This window comes from Panthera pardus, unplaced genomic scaffold (genome assembly GCF_024362965.1).
Source record: "Panthera pardus isolate Hobbes unplaced genomic scaffold, ASM2436296v1 HiC_scaffold_24, whole genome shotgun sequence".
Classification (NCBI taxonomy): Eukaryota; Metazoa; Chordata; class Mammalia; order Carnivora; family Felidae; genus Panthera; species Panthera pardus.
Genome location: NW_026526810.1, coordinates 89,852,974 through 89,872,719, shown reverse-complemented (window position 1 = coordinate 89,872,719; position 19,746 = coordinate 89,852,974). Strand labels below are relative to the sequence as shown.

The following is a 19,746-nucleotide window of genomic DNA, read 5'->3' as shown; positions in this document are numbered from 1 at the left end:
ATTTCTGTGCACTCACAGTGAACGGTACTAAAGTAAACTAATAAAACATCCATTTATAATAGCATTAAAAAAATATGAATAAATTCACCAAAAAGAAGTTGCAAGATATATACCCCAAATATAAAAAACATCATTGAAAGAAATTAGAGTTAAGTGGAAAGACTTTCAGTGTTTATGGATTGGAAGTCTTAATATTTTTCTGATGGCAGTACTTCCCATATTAGTCTCCAGATTTGATGTAATCTGTCAAAATTCCAGCTTCCTTTTTATTTTTTTTTTTAACAAAGATTGATGAGTTGATCCTAAAATTCACATGAAAATGCAAAGGACCCAGGTCAGCCAAATCATGTTTAAAATGAAGAACAAAGTTGGAGGACTCACACCTCTTGATTTCAAAACCTCCTGTAAAGCAGCAGTAATAAAGAGCAAGGTGTATGAGGAAGGACCGATAAATCATTGAAGCGAATTGAGAGTTCTCATTTATAGTCTGTAGAGTAGACTTTGCACAAGGGTATTAAAGCCATTCAATGGGGATAGATAGAATACTGTTTTCAAAAAGTGGTGCTTGGACTAATATCCATGTACAAAAGAATAAAGTTAGACCCCTGCTTCACACCATTTATTAAAATTAAATGCATCAAAGACGTAAGCTTAAAAGCTAATACTATAAAACTGTTATAGTAAGGCATAAATCTCATAATGAATCAGGAAGTCATTTCTTAGATAAGACATCAGAAGCATAAGTAACCAAAGAAAAACAGATTAATTAGACAAATCAAAATTAAAAACCTTAATTCAAAGACACTATTAAGAAAATGAAAAGACGGTCGGGGGGGTTGGAGAGTGGTGCCTGGGTGGCTCAGTGGTTAAGTGCCAGACTTCAGTTCGGGTCATTATCTCATGGTTCATGGGTTTGGGCCCCACATTGGGCTTTGTGCTGACAGATCAGAGCCTGGAGCCTGCTTCAGATTCTGTGTCTCCCTCTCTCTCCACCCCTCCCCCACTCACACTCTGTCTCTCTCTCTCTCGCTGGCGCTCTCTCTCTCTCTCTCTCTCGAAAATAAATAAACATTAAAAAAAAAAAAAAAGGTGAAAAGACAACCCACAGAGTAAAATACTGGCAAGTCATTTATCTTTCTGCTAAGGAACCAGTATCCAAAGAACTCTTAAGACTCAACAACAGAAAGGGAAAAAAGTTTTTAAATGACAAACGATTCAAATAGATATTTTCCCAAATATACACGAATGGCCAGTGAGCACATAAGATCCTCAGTATCATTCATCATTAGGGAAATGCAAATCAAGACCACAAAGAGGTACCACTTCACACCCAGGAGAATAGTCGTAATAAAAAAAAATAGACAAAACATGGGGGAAGGATGTAGCAATTGGAACCCTTATATGCTGCTGATGGGAATGGAAAATGATGTAGCCACTATGGAATAGAGTTGGCAGTTCCTATTGACCATAGGGGACACCTGGGTGACTCTGTTAAGCTTCCGACTTCAGCTCAGGTCATGATCTCACGGTCAGTGAGTTCAAGCACTGCATCGGGCTCTGTGCTGACAGCTCGGAGCCTGGAGCCTGCTTCGGATTCTGTGTCTCCCTCTCTCTTTGCTCCTCCCCCACTCATGCTGTGTCTCTCAAAAATGAATAAACGTTAAAAAAAAATTGTTTTTAATTAACCATAAAATTTGTCACCCAGCAGTTCGACTCCTAGTTATATAGACAAACTGACCACACTAAACTTGTTTGCAGATATTCCTAACAGCATTATTTATAATAGCCAAGAAATAGAAACAACCCATATGTTCATCAGTTGATAATAAACAAGTTGTATATCCATTCAATGGAATATTATTCAGTCTTGAAAAGAGATGAAGTACTGATAATTGCTGTAACAGGGATGAGCCTTGAAAACATTATGCTAGGTGAAAGAAGCCAGACATATATGATTCCATTGATATGAAATTCCAAAATTGGCAAATCCATAAACACAAAGTGTGTTAATGATTGTCAGGGGCTGGGAAAATGGAGAATGACTATTTATGGATATAGGATTTCTTTGAGGGATAATGAAAATGTTCTGGAATTAGTGGTAATGGTTATGTAGCTTTATGAATATACTAAAGACCATTGGATTATATACTTTAAAAGGGTGAATTTTATGGTACATGAATTACATCCCAATTAAAAAGTATTTGAAATCTAATTGTAGGGAGATATTAATATTCTCTTCATTTTGACAATTTAGGTGATTTATAGTAATTCTGGAAGAATTCAAACTTTGACTAGGCCTTTCTAGGTGATTCTTTCTGGAATAAAGTTAGAGTTATTGACATAAGTGATAAGGCATTTCTTCTCTGATTTGTTTTATTAGACTGTTTAAAAACCTGCTTTGTAAATATATATTTGTAATTGTTATTTTTTTATCTGGCATAAAATATGCCAGTATAGTTAACATACAGTGTTCTGTAAGTTTCAGGTATACAATAGTGATTCACCAATTCTGTGTATTACTCAGTGCTCATTAAGATAAATGTGTATTCTTAATCCCCTTCACCTATTTCACCCATCCCCCCACCCATCTCTCCTCTGGTAACCATCTGTTTGTTCTCTTTAGTTAAGAGTCTGTTTCTTGATGGACGCTTTTTTTTTTTCCTTTTGTTCATTTGTTTCTTAAATTTCACATATGAGTAAAATTATATTGTATTTGTCTTTCTCTGACTTACTTTGCTTAGCAGTGTACTCTATAGATCCATCTATGTTGTTGCAAATGGCAAGATTTTATTCTTGTTTATGACTGAATAATATTTCATTGTGTGTGTGTGTGTGTGTGTGTGTGTGTGTGTGTGTGTGTGTGTACGCAACATCTTCTTTATCTGTTCATCGATTGATGGATGCTTGGGTTGCTTCCATAATTTGGCTGTTGTAAATAATATTGAGATAAACATAGGGGTGCATATATCCTTTTGAATTAGTGTTTTCGTATTCTTTGGGTAAATACGCAGTAGTACAATTATTGGATCATATGGTAGTTGTATTTTTAATTTTTTGAGCAACCTCCATACTTTTTTTCCACAGTGGCTACACCAGTTTACATTCCCACCGACAGTATACAAGGGTTCCTTTTTTTCCACATCCTTGCCAACACTTGTTGCTTCTTGTGTTTTTGATTTTAGCCATTCTGACAGGTGTGAGGTGATAGTACATTGTGGTTTTTGATTTACATTTCCCTGAATGTGAGTGATGTTGTAAATATATTGTTAATAAAAATCGTAACTTCATGTAATATGAAATTAAAATGTGGTATCAGTATTTAAGATGTAAGAGGATCAAATCCATCATGTTGCATGTGATTTTCAGGTCTTGCTGTATAGAAACTCTGTACTTGGGTACTGAAGCATTGTGGTGTTTATATCACAGGAGAACCCATTCCGCCTCGGACCTTGACTGAAGCTGGCACAATGGCACTTTGCTACAGTGCTGCCTGGGATGCACGAGTTATCACTAGTGCTTGGTGGGTGTACCATCATCAGGTAATAAGGGCTGTGGTCCTTTTTCTTAATTTATTAAGAGCTATTGTGTACCAAATTTTGAGGGTATAGAAGTCAACAAGGCAAAGTACCTACTTTGATTGAGGTGACATTTTGGTGGTGGAGAAAAACACATGCATGATGTCTGGTAACAAGTGCTGTAATGTTTTTTCTTTAAAGCAGAGTAGTCACTAAAGAGTGATTGGGGCTACCATTTTGAAAGTAGTGTCAGGGAAGGCCTTTCTAGGAAAGTAAGATTTGAGCAGACACCTAAAGGAAGAGAATGATTTATGCAGTTATATAAGATGAAGAGTGTTCCTCTTCATCTTTGTTGGAATTTTCTGATCTCTCTTTGGCCCTTCCTGAAAAATAGTTATATCCAGTGTTTTTTATTCATTTGGCTTTAGTAATTGTCCTTCTTTGTTGTTATTGCTGTTACTTGATACTTCACTCCATATATGACTTCATTTTCTGTTTCACATTTTCAGTAATTGCAATTGATAATGATATATTACAGGGTCTTACAGCTATACAGCAAGATAAAGAATTCATTACTGTTATCCTCCCTTAGGTTCATCTTGTATCTATTTATAGTCATTTTCTGCTTATGCTATGATACTGTGTTTTCAGGAAATTAATGTCATTTCTGGTATTATATTTTCTGCCTGTTATAAAAGTGGTTTTAATTCTTTCATTGAACAGGTTTTTTAATGGTGAAATTAGTGTGCTTTTAATCCCTCCAAAAACTATGACAAAGGTACTCTCACATTTGGGGGTTTCGCAGATAGCATACAGTTTTTAAATACATCATTTTATTTCCTAAAATGAAAGGTTATTTTACTACCCCCAAAACAGTATCTTAGGAAAGGACTTTATTTAATAAATATAGTTTGTTTTTTTAATTTTTTTGTTTATTTTTGAGAGAGAGAGAGAGAGAGAGTGCATGCGCACACATGTGGGGGAGGGGCAGAGAAAGAGACAGAATCTGAGGCAGGTTCCAGACTCTGAGCTGTCAGCACAGAGCCTGATGCAGGACTCAAACTCACAAACCATGAGATCATGACCTGAGCCGAAGTCAAGTGCTTAATCGACTGAGCCACCCAGGCAGGCGCCCCAGTATAGTTTTATTTTAGTAAATATAGTTTTATTAAACTTTTCTTATTTTTCCTATTATATCTCAAACCAGAGGAAATGTGTGAACAAGTTCTGCCTCTAATCCATGGCATTTGAAAATTATTGATGTAGTATATCCTTCATTATTTCTTTTCTTTGTTACTGCCAATGGTATATCTGTCTTTGAAGAGATATTTCAGTATTGAGAATTTTTACTAAATCATAAACTTTTCAGGAGATGGTGCTATTTACTTAAATATGACTTTACTTTCTTGAGTGAAAAATTTAAAAACACGTGTCTTAAGACAACAGTATGATGTGGTATTGTGTTCCTCAGGTGTCTAAAACAGCACCAACTGGAGAATATTTGACAACAGGAAGCTTCATGATACGAGGTAATGATTATGGAGACCGGTTTGAGGACCATTACTTACTAATATTTTCAGAACAGAAATTATTCTGATTTCATATATGAAATCTATTATGAAATAAGGAAAATTTTGTGCTGCTGTGGCAGATTTAGCATTTGTTATGTCATCTCCATAGATATTTTTCTTGATGAGGATGTGCTTTCATATAACATGCCCTTTTTTTCTAAAAGATTATTCAGGGATTGACTAACCCAAAGATGATAGCAAGCATTCATATTTTTTCTTTTTTAATTCCTGTTCCTATACATAATGCCAAATTCTGTGTTCCTTCATGACAGAGAAAAGACCAAATAAATGTGACCATTGGTGTCAGATAATTTGTAAGCATAAAATGGAAAAAGACAATTTTTAACATTTATGTTTATTATCTTTTATAGGAAAGAAGAATTTCCTTCCTCCCTCATATCTAATGATGGGGTTTAGTTTCCTCTTTAAGGTATCCTTCAGCTTCTTTGTTAATGTTTTTTTAAATTTTCTTTAGTCTTACCTAAAGTTTCATCAGTGAAAAATAACTATTTCCATAGGTAGATGAGTCTTGTATTTGGAGACATCGGGGTGAAAGAAAAGTCAGAGTGCAGGATGAAGACATGGAAACATTGGCAAGTTGCACACGTGAACTCATATCAGAAGAAATGGAACAACTAGGTAGTTTACAGATTTTAATAAAGTAGCTTATAGTGTTACCTTTTGTCTAGTTTTGCTTCTGAATTCTTAGAAGATCATATCTACTTTGGGATAATTAAAATTTCAAAAATACAGTTGTTGTCAATTTTACTGAATTTTGTGTTTGGAAATGTTAAACATACTTGTTCTAATGAATTATAAAGTATTTAATTGGACCATAACTACTATATAAACAAATGTAGTAAAACTTCAGTATTTAATGGGTCATATGTAAATGTGTTCAGCAAAGATAGACTCAGGTATTTGTGAATGAGCATTTACTTTTGGATTTAATAATTAGAACTTATACAGAGATGAATTTATAATAAGTAGAATTTCTCATGTGAGACTTTGGCTTGATGTAATAATACATTTGCTTCAAGTAGAGAGCAACTGTGGTTGCTGGAATAAATTTACTCACCTACCTGAAGGAATAGGGAAAGTATGCCCACTGTTTTACTTTTACAGTTATTCTTTTTCCTAGGGTCATTCTTCTTTAGGAGTAATATTGTGGCTTCATTTATGACTACTGTTGTATCACAAGATTTTATTTCTTTGAATTTTCACAATGTTTCTGACACTGTACAAAGTTCTTTACGTTATTTTTATTTTATTTTATTTTATTTTTTTGTTTAACATTTATTCGTTTTTGAAAGGCAGAGAGAGACAGAGTGCGAATGGGGGAGGGGCAGAGAGAGAGGGAGACACAGAAGCAGGCTCCAGGCTTCGAGCTATCAGCACAGAGCCCAACGTGGGGCTCGAACTCACGGACTGCAAGATCAAGACCTGAGCCGAAGTCGGCCACTTAACCGACTGAGCCACCCAGGCGCCCCTATTTACATTATTTTTAACTGAATTCTCACAACCGTCTTTGTCAGATGGTGATGGCATCTCCTTTTATTAGGGAGCCAATTAGGTAATATTATTACTAGACAGTGTTTCTTTTGGAAAGGTATGAATACCTTCTGTGTGCCAATTATATTGCATGTATTGTCTCATTTCACTTCTCATGTGCAAATTACAATAACAGCAGTAGAATTTATGGAATTACTTTTCCTGTCCTCCTCTTTGGAAATACCTAACCAAGACAAGTTAAAGTTTTCGTTGTAGAAATGATTGCATTGTCCAAGATATTTATTGTGGTAAAGTATTTCGGAGAGCATTTATTCCAACCAGTTCATGATACAAGAGAATCCTTTTTTGTCTGAGTACCCTTTGGGGATGTGATCAGGCTTTTTTTTTTTTTTTTTTTTTTTGGTGATGTCTTGGAGACACAGGGAATCAACAGAATATTATTGTTTTTGAAGTTTTCAAGGTAATCCTCTAGTTTTGTTATGGTGATAGCACTCTGACTTTTCTTAATGATGATTCTACAGACGGAGGTGACAGTAGCAGTGACGAAGATAAAGAGGAATCACACGAAACTCCTGTGGAAGTGGAGCTTATGAGTCAGGTTGACCAGGAGGATATCACTATTCACAGTGGTGGAGATGAGCTAAATGATGAAATAATTCAGGAAGAGAGCTCGGAAGATGAAGGAGAATCTGAAGAAGTGGTAAAAGATCAGGAACCTATTGCTGAAATGATGGATGAAGGCGAAGACACATTAAATTATCCTGACACTACCATTGATTTGTCCCACCTTCAATCTCAAAGGTAATTAAAACCTATTATAGCTGGGAATGATGGAAGAGTTAATCCTTACAAAGATAATAACATGATTGACTTCAGTACTTTTACCATCCATTGTCCTACAGTCTTATTATCTTTTTACTGTTTGATTGGGGGGCTAGATCTCTGTAAAGAAATTTCGAGGACCCAGTGTAGAAAAATACAGTAAATATGAAAATGGTCAAAATAGAAACAAGTAAATGAATATAAATGCTAATAATGTAAGAGAGGCAGTTCCATTAAAAAAAAAATAGGTGTTTTAATCTTTAATGTCTTATTGATCACCAGGTAAACAATAACATAGTTCTGAAAGCTCTATCACTGGAATAATTAGGAACACCTTAGGAGTCTGACCAGAATTGGGTCTTAGGGGGTGTCATAGGGTAACTTACTCTGTGTCTCAGCTTAAGTTTCATTCTCTGTGAAAATGGAATGTTACTCCTTTCATTGGGTTTTGGTGAAGATTATTTGTATATAAAGCATCTGGCAGTGCCTGGGACATAGTAAGTGTTTAATACATGTCTGCTATTTAAGAATATATTTAGAAGTGTGAGATGAGCAATTTGATTATGTTTTTTAAAATTTTGTCAATGTTGAAAGTTTGTAGGATTGCCAGTAATTAAGCGTATGATACGGGAATGTTTGCAGACTTTAAATGAATGCCATTTACAACCTAGTAGATGCCTCGTTCTGTTTTCATAGGTCCCTCCAGAAATTGGCTTCAAAAGAAGAATCTTCTAGTATGGTAAGCTGTTTTCAAAGTTCTATGAAGAACATCATGTTCTTCTCAATGAGTAATTTTGTACTTTTTAATTTTACTTTCTGAAAAATTAATAGTAGTGATGTTATTGTTTGTATTTGCTTGTGTTTTTTTTTTTGTTTTAATTTTAATAGAGTGACAGTAAATTACAGAGCCGGAGACATTTGTCAGCCAAGGAAAGAAGGTAAACATATTTGTGTTATCTAACTGAAAAGCATATAATTTTTTTTCTTACTGACAGTTCAGTTATGACAGATCACTTGGCTATTCCAAAGACTTCCCTTGTTAAAATTACCAAGATTTAGCATAAACCTTGTTTAGTTCTTAATATTCAGCTCTCATAGGTTTTTCTGTTTTAGAGCCCTGATCTGTCACTACAATCAGTGAGATAGGTAAAGTAACGTGAGTGAGACCCTTTGTTACATAAATATATGCAATAGCGATTGCAGTGCATTAAATTGACTGGTTCTAGGATAATATTGACAGGAATACTTGAAAATAACTAGGAAAGTTTTATTTAATAAAAAGACTTTTTTTCTTTCTTTCTTTTTTTTTTTTTTTTTTTTTTAACATAGCAGGCCTCGGAAGGCAAATAGAAAGGGGAAAGCAGAAGGAAAGAGACAACTACAGGGTAAAAGAAAAAAACCCACTATAGGGCTAAAAAAAAGAAAAAAAAGAAAAGAAAAGGGCTATACAGCTAGTAAAGCACCCTAGAGACCCTAGGGTGGAGTGGACAGTAGGCCTTTTTGTTTTACGAAGGTAGTCATGAAACAGTTTCAGTGATCTCTCTGAGGACATGGCACTATGCTAGATACTGAGTATACAAAGAGGCAAAATATAAAATGTGTGCCTTCGAGAAGTTTTTGAGTCCTGGATCAGGAAAGAGCCATATGGTAGGGATACAGTAGTTCAGGGGTGAGAAATTGCTATGAGTTCAGGTGTTTTGGGAAATACCATCATAAGTATACGTTAAAGATGTGTTAGAACTTATTTAGGTAAATGAAGATAAGATGGTCAGAGATTCAGAAGAAAATAAGCATGAACAGAACAGGGCACGGAATTGGAAATATTACACATAGTGCTTTGGGGAAATGATAGACTGAGGTGAAAGGAGCAAAAAGTTCATGTTTGTGAACTGGTAGATGGTAAGATTGGCAAAGTGAATTTGGACCAAAAGTGGAGAAGTTATTAGAATGATAAATTAAGGATTTTTGGACTTTCTCCTGAAAGTGATGAGCACTTTTGGGAGACTTTAAATGGGAATGTGATATAGGTAGGAAGACTAGAAGTTCACATAGAGCAGATTACGGGGAAACACTGGAGGAAGGTCTAGGTAGGAAGTGATGAGGACCTGGACTAGACAGTGGCAGTGGGGATAAAAAGATTGCACATGAAAAATAGCATAGTAATAGAATTTCCCCTTCCTTTTTAATCTGCATATTTTTATCCATTATTTATTCAACTAACCTGGCAACAGATATTTTATTGAATATTTAAGATCAGTCAAGGCCATGCTGACTTAAGACTGCAGATCCCAGTGCCTGGTCATTAAGGTGTGGAGGGACTGAATGTGGCTACTGAGTAAGGATAAGTAAAGGGTGTAACGGTGTATTAAGCCTGGCTGACAGAATGATAAATCCATGAACAAAAAATTTTCAACTTTTTCCAGTGTGATGATTTGTGCTTCTTTTATAGTGTAGCCTGGTGGTTATGAAGTTAAGCAGGAGCCATGATCTTTTACATATTGTACATGTTCTCCTTCCCCTGTACTATTTTAAGGCACTAAAGATTTGAAATTCAAAGAATTAGATGTTCCCATTTCATTTATGTTTAGGGAAATGAAGAAGAAAAAGCTTCCAAGTGACTCAGGGGATTTAGAAGTGATAGAGGTAAAGGACAAAGAAAAAGAAAATGCTCTACACATTGAAACTCATCAGAACACAAGCAAAAGTGTCCCAGCTGTGCAGCCAATGAAGCGAGGACAAAAGGTAATAAAACTTGGGAGTGAACTGTTAAACTTAGTACTCCTTGGCTCACAAATGAAGTTATGAGGCTCTTAATTTTTTAAAGTTTAAGCGAAACAAAAGATGTAGGCAAAAAAATAATCCTATGTGAGTTTCTTTGAAAATTAGTTAAAAAGAGACAAGGTTTGGGAACATGGAGATCACTGTTCTATGTTCCTTGAAGATCATCTAGATACAAGCTCTCATTTTATGTAGAAGAAGAATTAGAAGATTGTGATTTGCTAGTGACACTCTGCTAGTAACAGCTGGTGCTGGTCGTTAGTGATATTTAGTGATATTTGTTTTTTTCAAATATTAATGAGATTTTGGTTAGAGGTCCTATATTTCTTATTAAAGGTGGATAATGAAGGAAGAGATAGTAGATACAGAATATACTTTAAAAAATGCTGTAGCAGTGTAAAAAGAGGAAATTGTGAGCTAATATGTATCCATTTATCACTATAAAAATTAAATTCCTTTGAAATCTTAATAAAGGTCATGTTTTATGATTTTCCCTCCATCCATAGTGGTCACAATTTCCTGGATTTTTTTTCCAATGGACCTCAAAAAAATAAAGGGACGTGCTGAGCATATGGAAGAGAAGAATATAATTCTTCTCATATTAATAGGTACATTCAGGGGCACCTGGGTGGCTCAGTCGGTTAAGCCACCGACTCTCAATTTGGCTCAGGTCACGATCTCATGGTTTGTGAGTTCGAGCTCACATTGGGTTCTGCACTATGACAGTGTGGAGCCTGCTTGGGATACTCTCTCCCTCTCTTTCTCTTTGCGTACCGTGCATGCTCTCTCAAAGTAAATAAACTTGTACATTCAACATGACTTTAATCACAGTTGAGATTTTAATTTACTTGATAAAATAATTCTAAAGTTCATTTCAAAGAGTAAATATTAGAGAGTTGCTAAGGAAATCTTGAAAAAGAAGATTGAGGAGGGATTTCCCTACTAGGTAGTAAAACATTTCATGTTAGAACTATTAAAACAGTATGGTATTAACATAGAAAAAGCCAAATACAAAAAGTGAAACTGAATAAAATCTAGACATAGGACATTAACTGTAATATTTAAACATTTAGTATGTGATAAAATACTATTACAGATTACTGGGGAAAGTGTCAAATACTCAAAATTAGTGGTTAGTCATGTTAAAAAAAAAATAATTCCAGGTGACAAAAAGAACCATTTATAAAATGGAAAGACCGATGGCAAATGTGGAAAAAAAAAAAAGTGATAAAAGGAATTTCCACCCATCAAATTAATAGAAAATGTGTATTCAGTCATTCAGTAAATGTTTGAGTGCACACCATGGGAATTCCCATCAAGAGTCCTAACAATGTATTGACCCTTTGACTCAGCAATTCTACCTTTAGGAATTTATCCTAAAAAAATCATGTGCATGCACTAGCATAAGGATATTCATCAGGTTGATATTTGTAATTGCAAAAAACAAACCAAAAATTGAAAAAAATCTTAAATGCCCAACAACATAAAATAACATGGTGCTTTCATACAATGAAATATTCTGCAGATAAAATTCCAAGGCAAATCCTGAGGATCGTTATTAAAAGACATTGAAGTTTTAGATAATTTTGTGGAGAACTTTCATCTTTACCACATTGAGTTTACCTGTCCATGAATGTGACTATAGTCTTGTAAGAATATTTTATAGTCTTCAGTAAAGATATATTTTCCCATAGAGTTTTATACATCTTATCTGTTCCTGCTTATAATTTTTCTTTTTGTTAATGGTATATTTTTAAAACTTTCACTTCCTATCATTACTGGTTTGTGGGGAGATGATTTTCTTACATTGATTTAGTATTAGGTAATCTTATTGTACATTTTAGTATTCCATTTGTAGGCAGCATTAGTGTCTCCAAATAATGGCTTTTCTTCTAATCGTAATATCTATTACTTCTGTTCTTTGCATTGGCTCAAACATTAGTACAGTGTTGCATAGAAGTAATAATAGTGTGTATCTTTGTTAATTATACATCAAAGGGACTGTTGCTAAGATTTTTATCATTGTGGGATGTTTCCTGGGAGTTGTTGGTTGGTAGATAGCCTTTATGAGGGGTTATTTTTAATAAGATTAAATTTATTGAATGCCTTTTCTGCATTTTTCTTTTACTTCCTTATGCTTTTTCTTCCCTTAGTTAATGTGGTAAATTACTTAAGAAAATCGATTAAATTGGCCTCTGATTTTTCATACTGCCCTTGGGGTTTTGCTATCTAGGTTATACCAGTTTCATAAAATAAGTTTGGAAGGTTTTCCTTTTTCTGCTCTCTAGAACTTTGTATAAAATGGAGATCGTTCCTTGAAATGTGATAGATAGTGTTTGCTTATAACTGGACCTGGTATTTTGGCAGTTTGTGGGTAGGTTTTTAAGTATAGTAAAACCTTGGTTTGTGAGCATTATCGGTTCTGGAAACATGCTTGTTATCCAAAGCACTTTGTAATCAGGAAATTTGTGATCATGTGACATTCGGTGTCACATAATACTCGTGTTGCAAGACATCGCTCATTTATCAAGTTAAAATTTATTAGAAATGTTTGCTTGGCTTGTGGAACACATGCAAAACAGGTTACTTGCAATGCAAGGTTTTACTTTTACTTTGTACCAGCTACCCTGCTAGGTACTGCACATTCAGTGGTAAACAAGAAAGACCAAATTTCTGCCTTTGTTATACAAAATACCAATTTTGGGAAGAAGTCATGTACACGAAGATCATATTGTTCATCCCCCTCTCTTGGTTTCTGTACTTTACTTTTGGCTCTTTACTTTTTTTTTTTTTAATTTTTTTTAATGTTTGTTTATTTTTGAGACAGAGACAGAGCATGAACAGGGGAGGGGCAGAGAGAGAGGGAGACACAGAATCGGAAGCAGGCTCCAGGCTCTGAGCCATCAACCCAGAGCCCGACGCGGGGCTCGAACTCACGGACCGCGAGATTGTGACCTGAGCTGAAGTCGGACGCTTAACCGACTGAGCCACCCAGGCGCCCCTACTTTTTTTTTTTTAAATTTACATCCAAATTAGTTAGCATATAGTGCGACAATGATTTCAGGAGTAGATTCCTTAGTGCCCCTTATCCATTTAGCCCACCCACCCCCACAACCCGTCCTGTAACCCTCAGTTTGTTCTCTACATTTATGAGTCTCTTCTGTTTTGTGCCCCCTCCTTTTTTTTATATTTGTTTCCCTTCCCATATGTTCATCTGTTTTGTCTCTTAGAGTCCTCAGATGAGTGAAGTCATATGATTTTTGTCTTTCTCTAATTTCACTTAGCATAATACCCTCCAGTTCCATCCACGTAGTTGCAAATGGCAAGACTTCATTCTTTTTGATTGCTGAGTAATACTCCATTGTATATATATATACCACATTTTCTTTATCCATTCATCCATCGATGGACATTTGGGCTCTTTCCATACTTTGGTTATTGTTGATAGTGCTGCTATAAACATGGGGGTGCATGTGTCCCTTCAAAACAGCACACCTGTATCCCTTGGATAAATGCCTACTAGTGCAATTGCTGGGTCGTAGGGTAGTTCTATTTTTAGTTTTTTGAGGAACCTCCATACTGTTTTCCAGAGAGGCTGCACCAGTAACTTGTTCTGTGAGTGTTTCACAAGAGCAGCACACATTTCTAATAAATTTTAGCTAATGATAAATGAGCAATATCTTGGAATACGAGTAGTATGTGACGCTGGATCACAATGGAGCCAATGGTTCTTGAAATTCACTTTGATATACAAGTGCTTAGACATTAAAAAAAGGAGGGGGGGTGCACCTGGGTGGCTCAGTTGGCTAAGCGGCCTTCTTCGGCTCAGGTCACGATCCCATGGTCTGAGTTCGAGCCCTGTGTCGGGCTCTGTGATGACAGCTCAGACCCTGGAGCCTGCTTTGGATTCTGTGTCTCTCTCTCTCTGCCCCTCCCTGCTTGCACTCTCTCAAAAATAAATAAAACATTAAAACAAAAAGAATATACAAGTGCTTAGGACTATAAGCATGTATATGGAACAGATTAGGCTCTGAAACCAAAGTTGTACTGTATATGCTAATTAAATTTTCTCCAGTGATGATAGGTCCATTCAGTTTTGTTTCTTCAAAGTTGAGTTTCCTAACTTCTGTTTTCCAAACTGTTCTTTTCATTGGGTTTTCCATTTCTTGGTTCAGTTTCATGATAATATTGTTCATTTTACTGTCAGGTTAAAAAGAAATTTTTTTTTAATGCTTTTACTTTTTTTGAGAGAGAGTGCAAGTGGGCAGGGGCAGAGAGAGAGGGAGACACAGAATCTGAAGCAGGCTCCAGGCTCTAAGCTGTCAGCACAGAGCCACGAACCGTGAGATCATGACCTGAGCTGAAGTCGGACGCTCAATAGACTGAGCCATCCAGGCGCCCCTTTCAAGGTTGTTTTTGTTTTGAGGCATAATGTACATATAGTAAAATGCACAAATCTAGACTGTTTAGATCAGTGAATTTTTAAACACACATGTATTTGTGAAGCCACCATCATGTGATACTTAAATGTTTCCAGTACTCACTCTTCCAGAAAGCCCACACTTGTGCCTAATTACTATTCCCACCAAAAAAAAAAATCTTAATCGCTGTTGTGTATAGCTAAGAGTCGAATGCTGATTTATGGCATTCATGTTGTGTTTGGCTTTAGTAGAGAACTACCAGTTTTCTGGAGTACTTCACCAATTTCCTCTCAAGCAGAATATCCGAATTATAATTGTTCTGCATTGTAACATTTGGTATCGTCAGGGGTCTTTTGGTCATTCAAGCATGTATATACCACAGTCTTATTCTGGCTTTAATTTGTATGACCCTGAATACTAATGATATTGAACACTTTTTCATGTTTATTAGACATCTGTCCTCTTTTTGAAGTGCCCAGTTGTAAAAATTAGGTTGTCCAGCTTTGTCATTAATGTATATGAGTTCTTTGAAATTCTGAATATAGGTCTTTTCTTGGATGTATATGTTAGAAATACTTTTCAGGCTTCCTTTTTTTATTTTTTTATTTTAGGCAGAGAGGGAGCTCTTGAGCTGGAGAGAGAGGGGCAGAGGGAGAAACAGAATCCCAAGCAGGCTCCATGCTCAGCAAGGGCCCCAACACAGGGCTTGATTCCATGACCCTGGGATCATGACCCAAGCCAAAATTGAGTGTTAGATGCTCAGCTCACTGAGCCACCAGGCACCCTCAGTCTTGCTTTTTTTTCATGTGTTTTTGATGAGCAGCATCTGTTAATTTTAATGAAATCTGAATCATCAATCTTTTATAGTTAGTTTTTTTTGTGTCCTGTTTAAAGAAATCTTTAAAATTTGTAAAGATTTTACAAGATTTATAAGATCTTGTAAAATTTGTATTTGGGCCCCAGCTAAGATTAATAAAGACAAAAATCTTTGGAGGTGAGGCCTAGATGTCTGTTTTTAAAAATTACTAGGCGAAAAAAAAAATTAGGTGATTTGGAAGTGTAGCCCAGGTAAAAGGTAAAGATAAAGCCAGTTTGTTGAGAAAATTCAAAGCCTTAAGTGCCTTGCCTTTATCCAGACTAGCTTTGCTGCCTTGTTTCCTGTTCTTCCTCTGTATGTATATCCTGACTCCAACCAAATGCAATAACTTGCTGTTAGTATACTGTCCTGTTTTTACCTTATAATCCTGCTTTTTATATAATCCCTGATACTATAAAATTTACTTAAGACTTTCAAGTTTTACTTTATTTCTTCCCCACAGTTCTTGCTTAAGCTGAAAGAAATTTCTTTCTCTGAAGTATCTTTTTTTTTTTTTAATTTTTTTTTTCTACGTTTTTTTTTTTTTTTTTTTTTTTTTTTATTTATTTTTGGGACAGAGAGAGACAGAGCATGAACGGGGGAGGGGCAGAGAGAGAGGGAGACACAGAATCGGAAACAGGCTCCAGGCTCCGAGCCATCAGCCCAGAGCCTGACGCGGGGCTCGAACTCACGGACCGCGAGATCGTGACCTGGCTGAAGTCGGACGCTTAACCGACTGCGCCACCCAGGCGCCCTCTCTGAAGTATCTTAGGAATAATGTTTGCATTTAGAATATGTTGCATTAATTTATCCTTGCTCTTATATGTATTTTTTTCTACCAGATGGTAAACTCCTTGAGGCTGAGGACTATGGTTTATCCATCTTCTTAGCCTCCATGTTGTTTATTATAATGGTACCTTGCTTGGTAACCATTTCTGACAGAATAGGAGCACCTTTCCTTTTTTTTTTTTTTTAATTTTTTTTTTAATGTTTGTTTATTTTTGAGAGAGAGAGAGACAGAGCTCAAGAAGGGAAGGGCCAGAGAGAGAGGGAGACACAGAATCCGAAGCAGGCTCCAGTCTCTGAGCTGTCAGCACAGAGCCCGATGTGGGGCTCGAACTCACAGACTGCAAGATCATGACCTGAGCTGAAGTCAGACGCTCAACCGACTGAGCCACCCAGGCGCCCAGGAGCACCTTTTCTTTACAAACATTTGTTGACATTTTTTAACTGAAGTTTTCCAAGTAAAATCTTTTGATTTTGTAGAGTAAAATGAAAAAAATGAAGGAAAAATACAAAGACCAAGATGAAGAAGAACGTGAACTCATCATGAAATTGCTGGGGGTAAGTAACATCTAAAAGTCTTTTCTTCCTTTGTTTTTTAAGGGGCATCCAGACCACAGCCTATCATATGGTAGGATTCAATACATTTTTGTTAAAATATAGACAGTATTGGCACAAAAACAGACACTCGGATCAGTGGAACAGAATGGAGAACCCAGAAATGGACCCACAAACGTATGGCCAACTAATCTTTGACAAAGCAGTAAAGAATATCCAGTGGAATAAAGACAGTCTCTTCAGCAAGTGGTGCTGGGAAAACTGGACAGCAACACGTAGAAGAATGAACCTGGAACACTTTCTTACACCATATACAAAAAAAAACTCAAAATGGATGAAAGACCTAAATGTAAAGCAGGAAGCCATCAATCCTCAAGGAGAAAGCAGACAAAAACCTCTTTGATCTTGGCTGCAGCAACTTCTTACTCAACATGTCTCCAGAGGCAAGAGAAACAAAAGCAAAAATGAAATACTGGGACCTCATCAAAATAAAAAGCTTTTGCACAGAGAAGGAAACAATCAGCAAAACTAAAAGGCAACCGACGGAATGGGAGAAGATTTTTGCAAATGACATATCAGATAAAGGGTTAGGATCCAAAATCTGTAAAGAACTTTTCAAACTCAACACCCAAAAAGCAAATAATCCAGTGAAGAAATGGGCAAAAGACATGAATAGACACTTCTCCAAAGAAGACATCCAGATGGCCAACTGACACATGAAAACATGCTCAACATCACTCATCTTAAGGGAAATACAAATCAAAACCACAATGAGATACCACCTCATACCTGTCAGAATGGCTAAAATGAACAACTCAGGCAACAACAGATGTTGGCAAGGATGTGGAGAAAGAGGATTTCTTTTGCACTGCTGGTGGGAATCCAAGCTGGTGCAGCCACTCTGGAAAACAGTATGGAGGTTCCTCAAAAAATTAAAAATAGAACTACCCTAGGACCCAGCAATTGCACTACTAGGCATTTATCCATGGGATACAGGTATGATTTTTTGAAGGGACACATGCACCCCAATGTTTACAGCAGCACTATCAACAATAGCCAAAGTATGGAAAGAGCCCAAATGTATCAATGGATGAATGGATAAAGATGTGGTATATATATACAATGGAGTCTTACCTGGCAATCAAAAGAATGAAATCTTGCCATTTGCAACTATGGATGGAACTAGAGGGTATTAGGCTAAGCGAAATTACAGAAAGACATATCATATGATGACTTCAGTCATATGAGGACTTTAAGAAACAAAACAGATTAACAGAAGGGAAGCAAAAATAATATAAAAACAGGGAGGGGGACAAAACATAATAGACTCAAATATGGAGGACAGAGGGTTACTGGAGTGGTTGTGGGGTGGGGGGTGGGCTAAATGGGTAAGGGGCATTAAGGAATCTACTCCTGAAATCATTGTTGCACTGTATGCTAACTTGGATGTAAATTAAACAAATAAAAAAAATTTTTAAATATTGACAATATTGAACATACTTACATTATTTTACTTCTATGAATTAAAGTCTGCAGGTTCAAACAAAGAAGAAAAGGGGAAAAGGGGGAAGAAAGGAAAAACAAAGGATGAACCTGTGAAGAAACAGCCCCAGAAACCTAGAGGTGGACAAAGGGCTTCAGACAGCGTAAAGAAAGAAACTCCCTCCCTTGAGGTTGTAACTCAAGAGTTACAAGACTTGGCTGTAGATGATCCACATGATGACAAGGTAAGGCTACCACACATATGTGGGCTTTTGCTTCATTAATTAGGGTCACTAACCACCTCAGGTTCCCAAAATATGAGGCTTACAAGTGCTAAAACCAGGACAAGTGGTAACTTTATCCTTAATGGAAAGTCATTTTAGAAATACAACCTAAAAGACTACATTTCCAGGATGTAAGCATAAAAGACTACATTTCCAGGATGTAAGCGTAGAAAAGTATGGAGAGGCTTTGATTCTAGTGGGAACTTCGTTAAAATAAGACAAATAATTGGGATTATCTTGAAGAGGAGTAGGAATAAATTTGTGCTACTCTAGATTTTTCTATGAGAATATATGCTGTATTATCTTACATGATGTTGAAACTGCCAAGTGCTCTGGTTGAAAAACCAGTTAGAAGTTAAGTTTTTTCCAGTTAAGATGGTTGCCTGAGATCTTGAAATCTTGAGCAAATGATTATAAAATTGGAAAAAATTTCACTTAGCCTGTATTTTATTTATTGCAGTTAAAGCTTTGGTTAGAATTGTTTGCTCTGTTCAGTGCAGATAATGCTTACAGGGATTCTAAATGTGTTACTGTTGTTTTCCTCTGGACAATGTTATTGTTTAGTGATGTTATAACTCAGTTTGATCCTCAGATTTTTTTACACTGTTCTCATATTTGTCATTCTGTAAACTGTAAACTCATAAATATTGGGGTATAATGAATCATACATAAAAAATCTATTTGGAGATAATCTAAGCAAAGCAAAACAAAATTAAACTTACCTTTTTCTTTTATATTTACCTATTGTGTGTGTGTGTGTGTGTGTGAGAGAGAGTCCCAAGCAGGCTCCACACAGCACAGAGCCTGATGTGGGGCTCAAGCTCACAGTTGGTGAGATCATGACCTGAGCCAAAATCAAGAGTCAGACGCTTAACCAACTTGAGACACACAGGTGCCCCAAGCTTACCTTAATAGTGAAAACTTCTTACAAGTTCTATTCTACCATTCTCCATTTTCTTTTGGCAAACATCAAATTTAGTTGTAATTTTAAATTGTCATTTTACATTTTACTGTTTTAGCATGTACTCCAAATGAAAGTCCTTAAAAAAAAAAAAAAACACTTCAGAGAACAATCCTTTTTCTCTTTGAATTGCATTGTTCTCTAAAATATTAGATGCACGGGGCGCCTGGGTGGCTTAGTCAGTTAAGCGTCCGACTTCAGGT

General features: G+C 36.1%; 1 protein-coding gene across 2 annotated transcripts in view; it reads left to right on the top strand.

The window, feature by feature from the left end:
* Positions 1-19,746, top strand: part of NEMF (nuclear export mediator factor) — a 56,288-nt gene that overhangs the window by 32,207 nt on the left and 4,335 nt on the right. For both annotated transcript variants that reach the window (XM_019451883.2, XM_019451884.2), the window contains exons 19-28: positions 3,427-3,539; positions 4,987-5,044; positions 5,458-5,516; positions 5,605-5,725; positions 7,120-7,399; positions 8,117-8,159; positions 8,309-8,358; positions 10,009-10,162; positions 16,742-16,819; positions 18,346-18,543. In XM_019451883.2, coding sequence (XP_019307428.2) covers positions 3,427-3,539; positions 4,987-5,044; positions 5,458-5,516; positions 5,605-5,725; positions 7,120-7,399; positions 8,117-8,159; positions 8,309-8,358; positions 10,009-10,162; positions 16,742-16,819; positions 18,346-18,543 — 1,154 coding nt within the window. The remainder of the gene's footprint in view (positions 1-3,426; positions 3,540-4,986; positions 5,045-5,457; positions 5,517-5,604; positions 5,726-7,119; positions 7,400-8,116; positions 8,160-8,308; positions 8,359-10,008; positions 10,163-16,741; positions 16,820-18,345; positions 18,544-19,746) is intronic.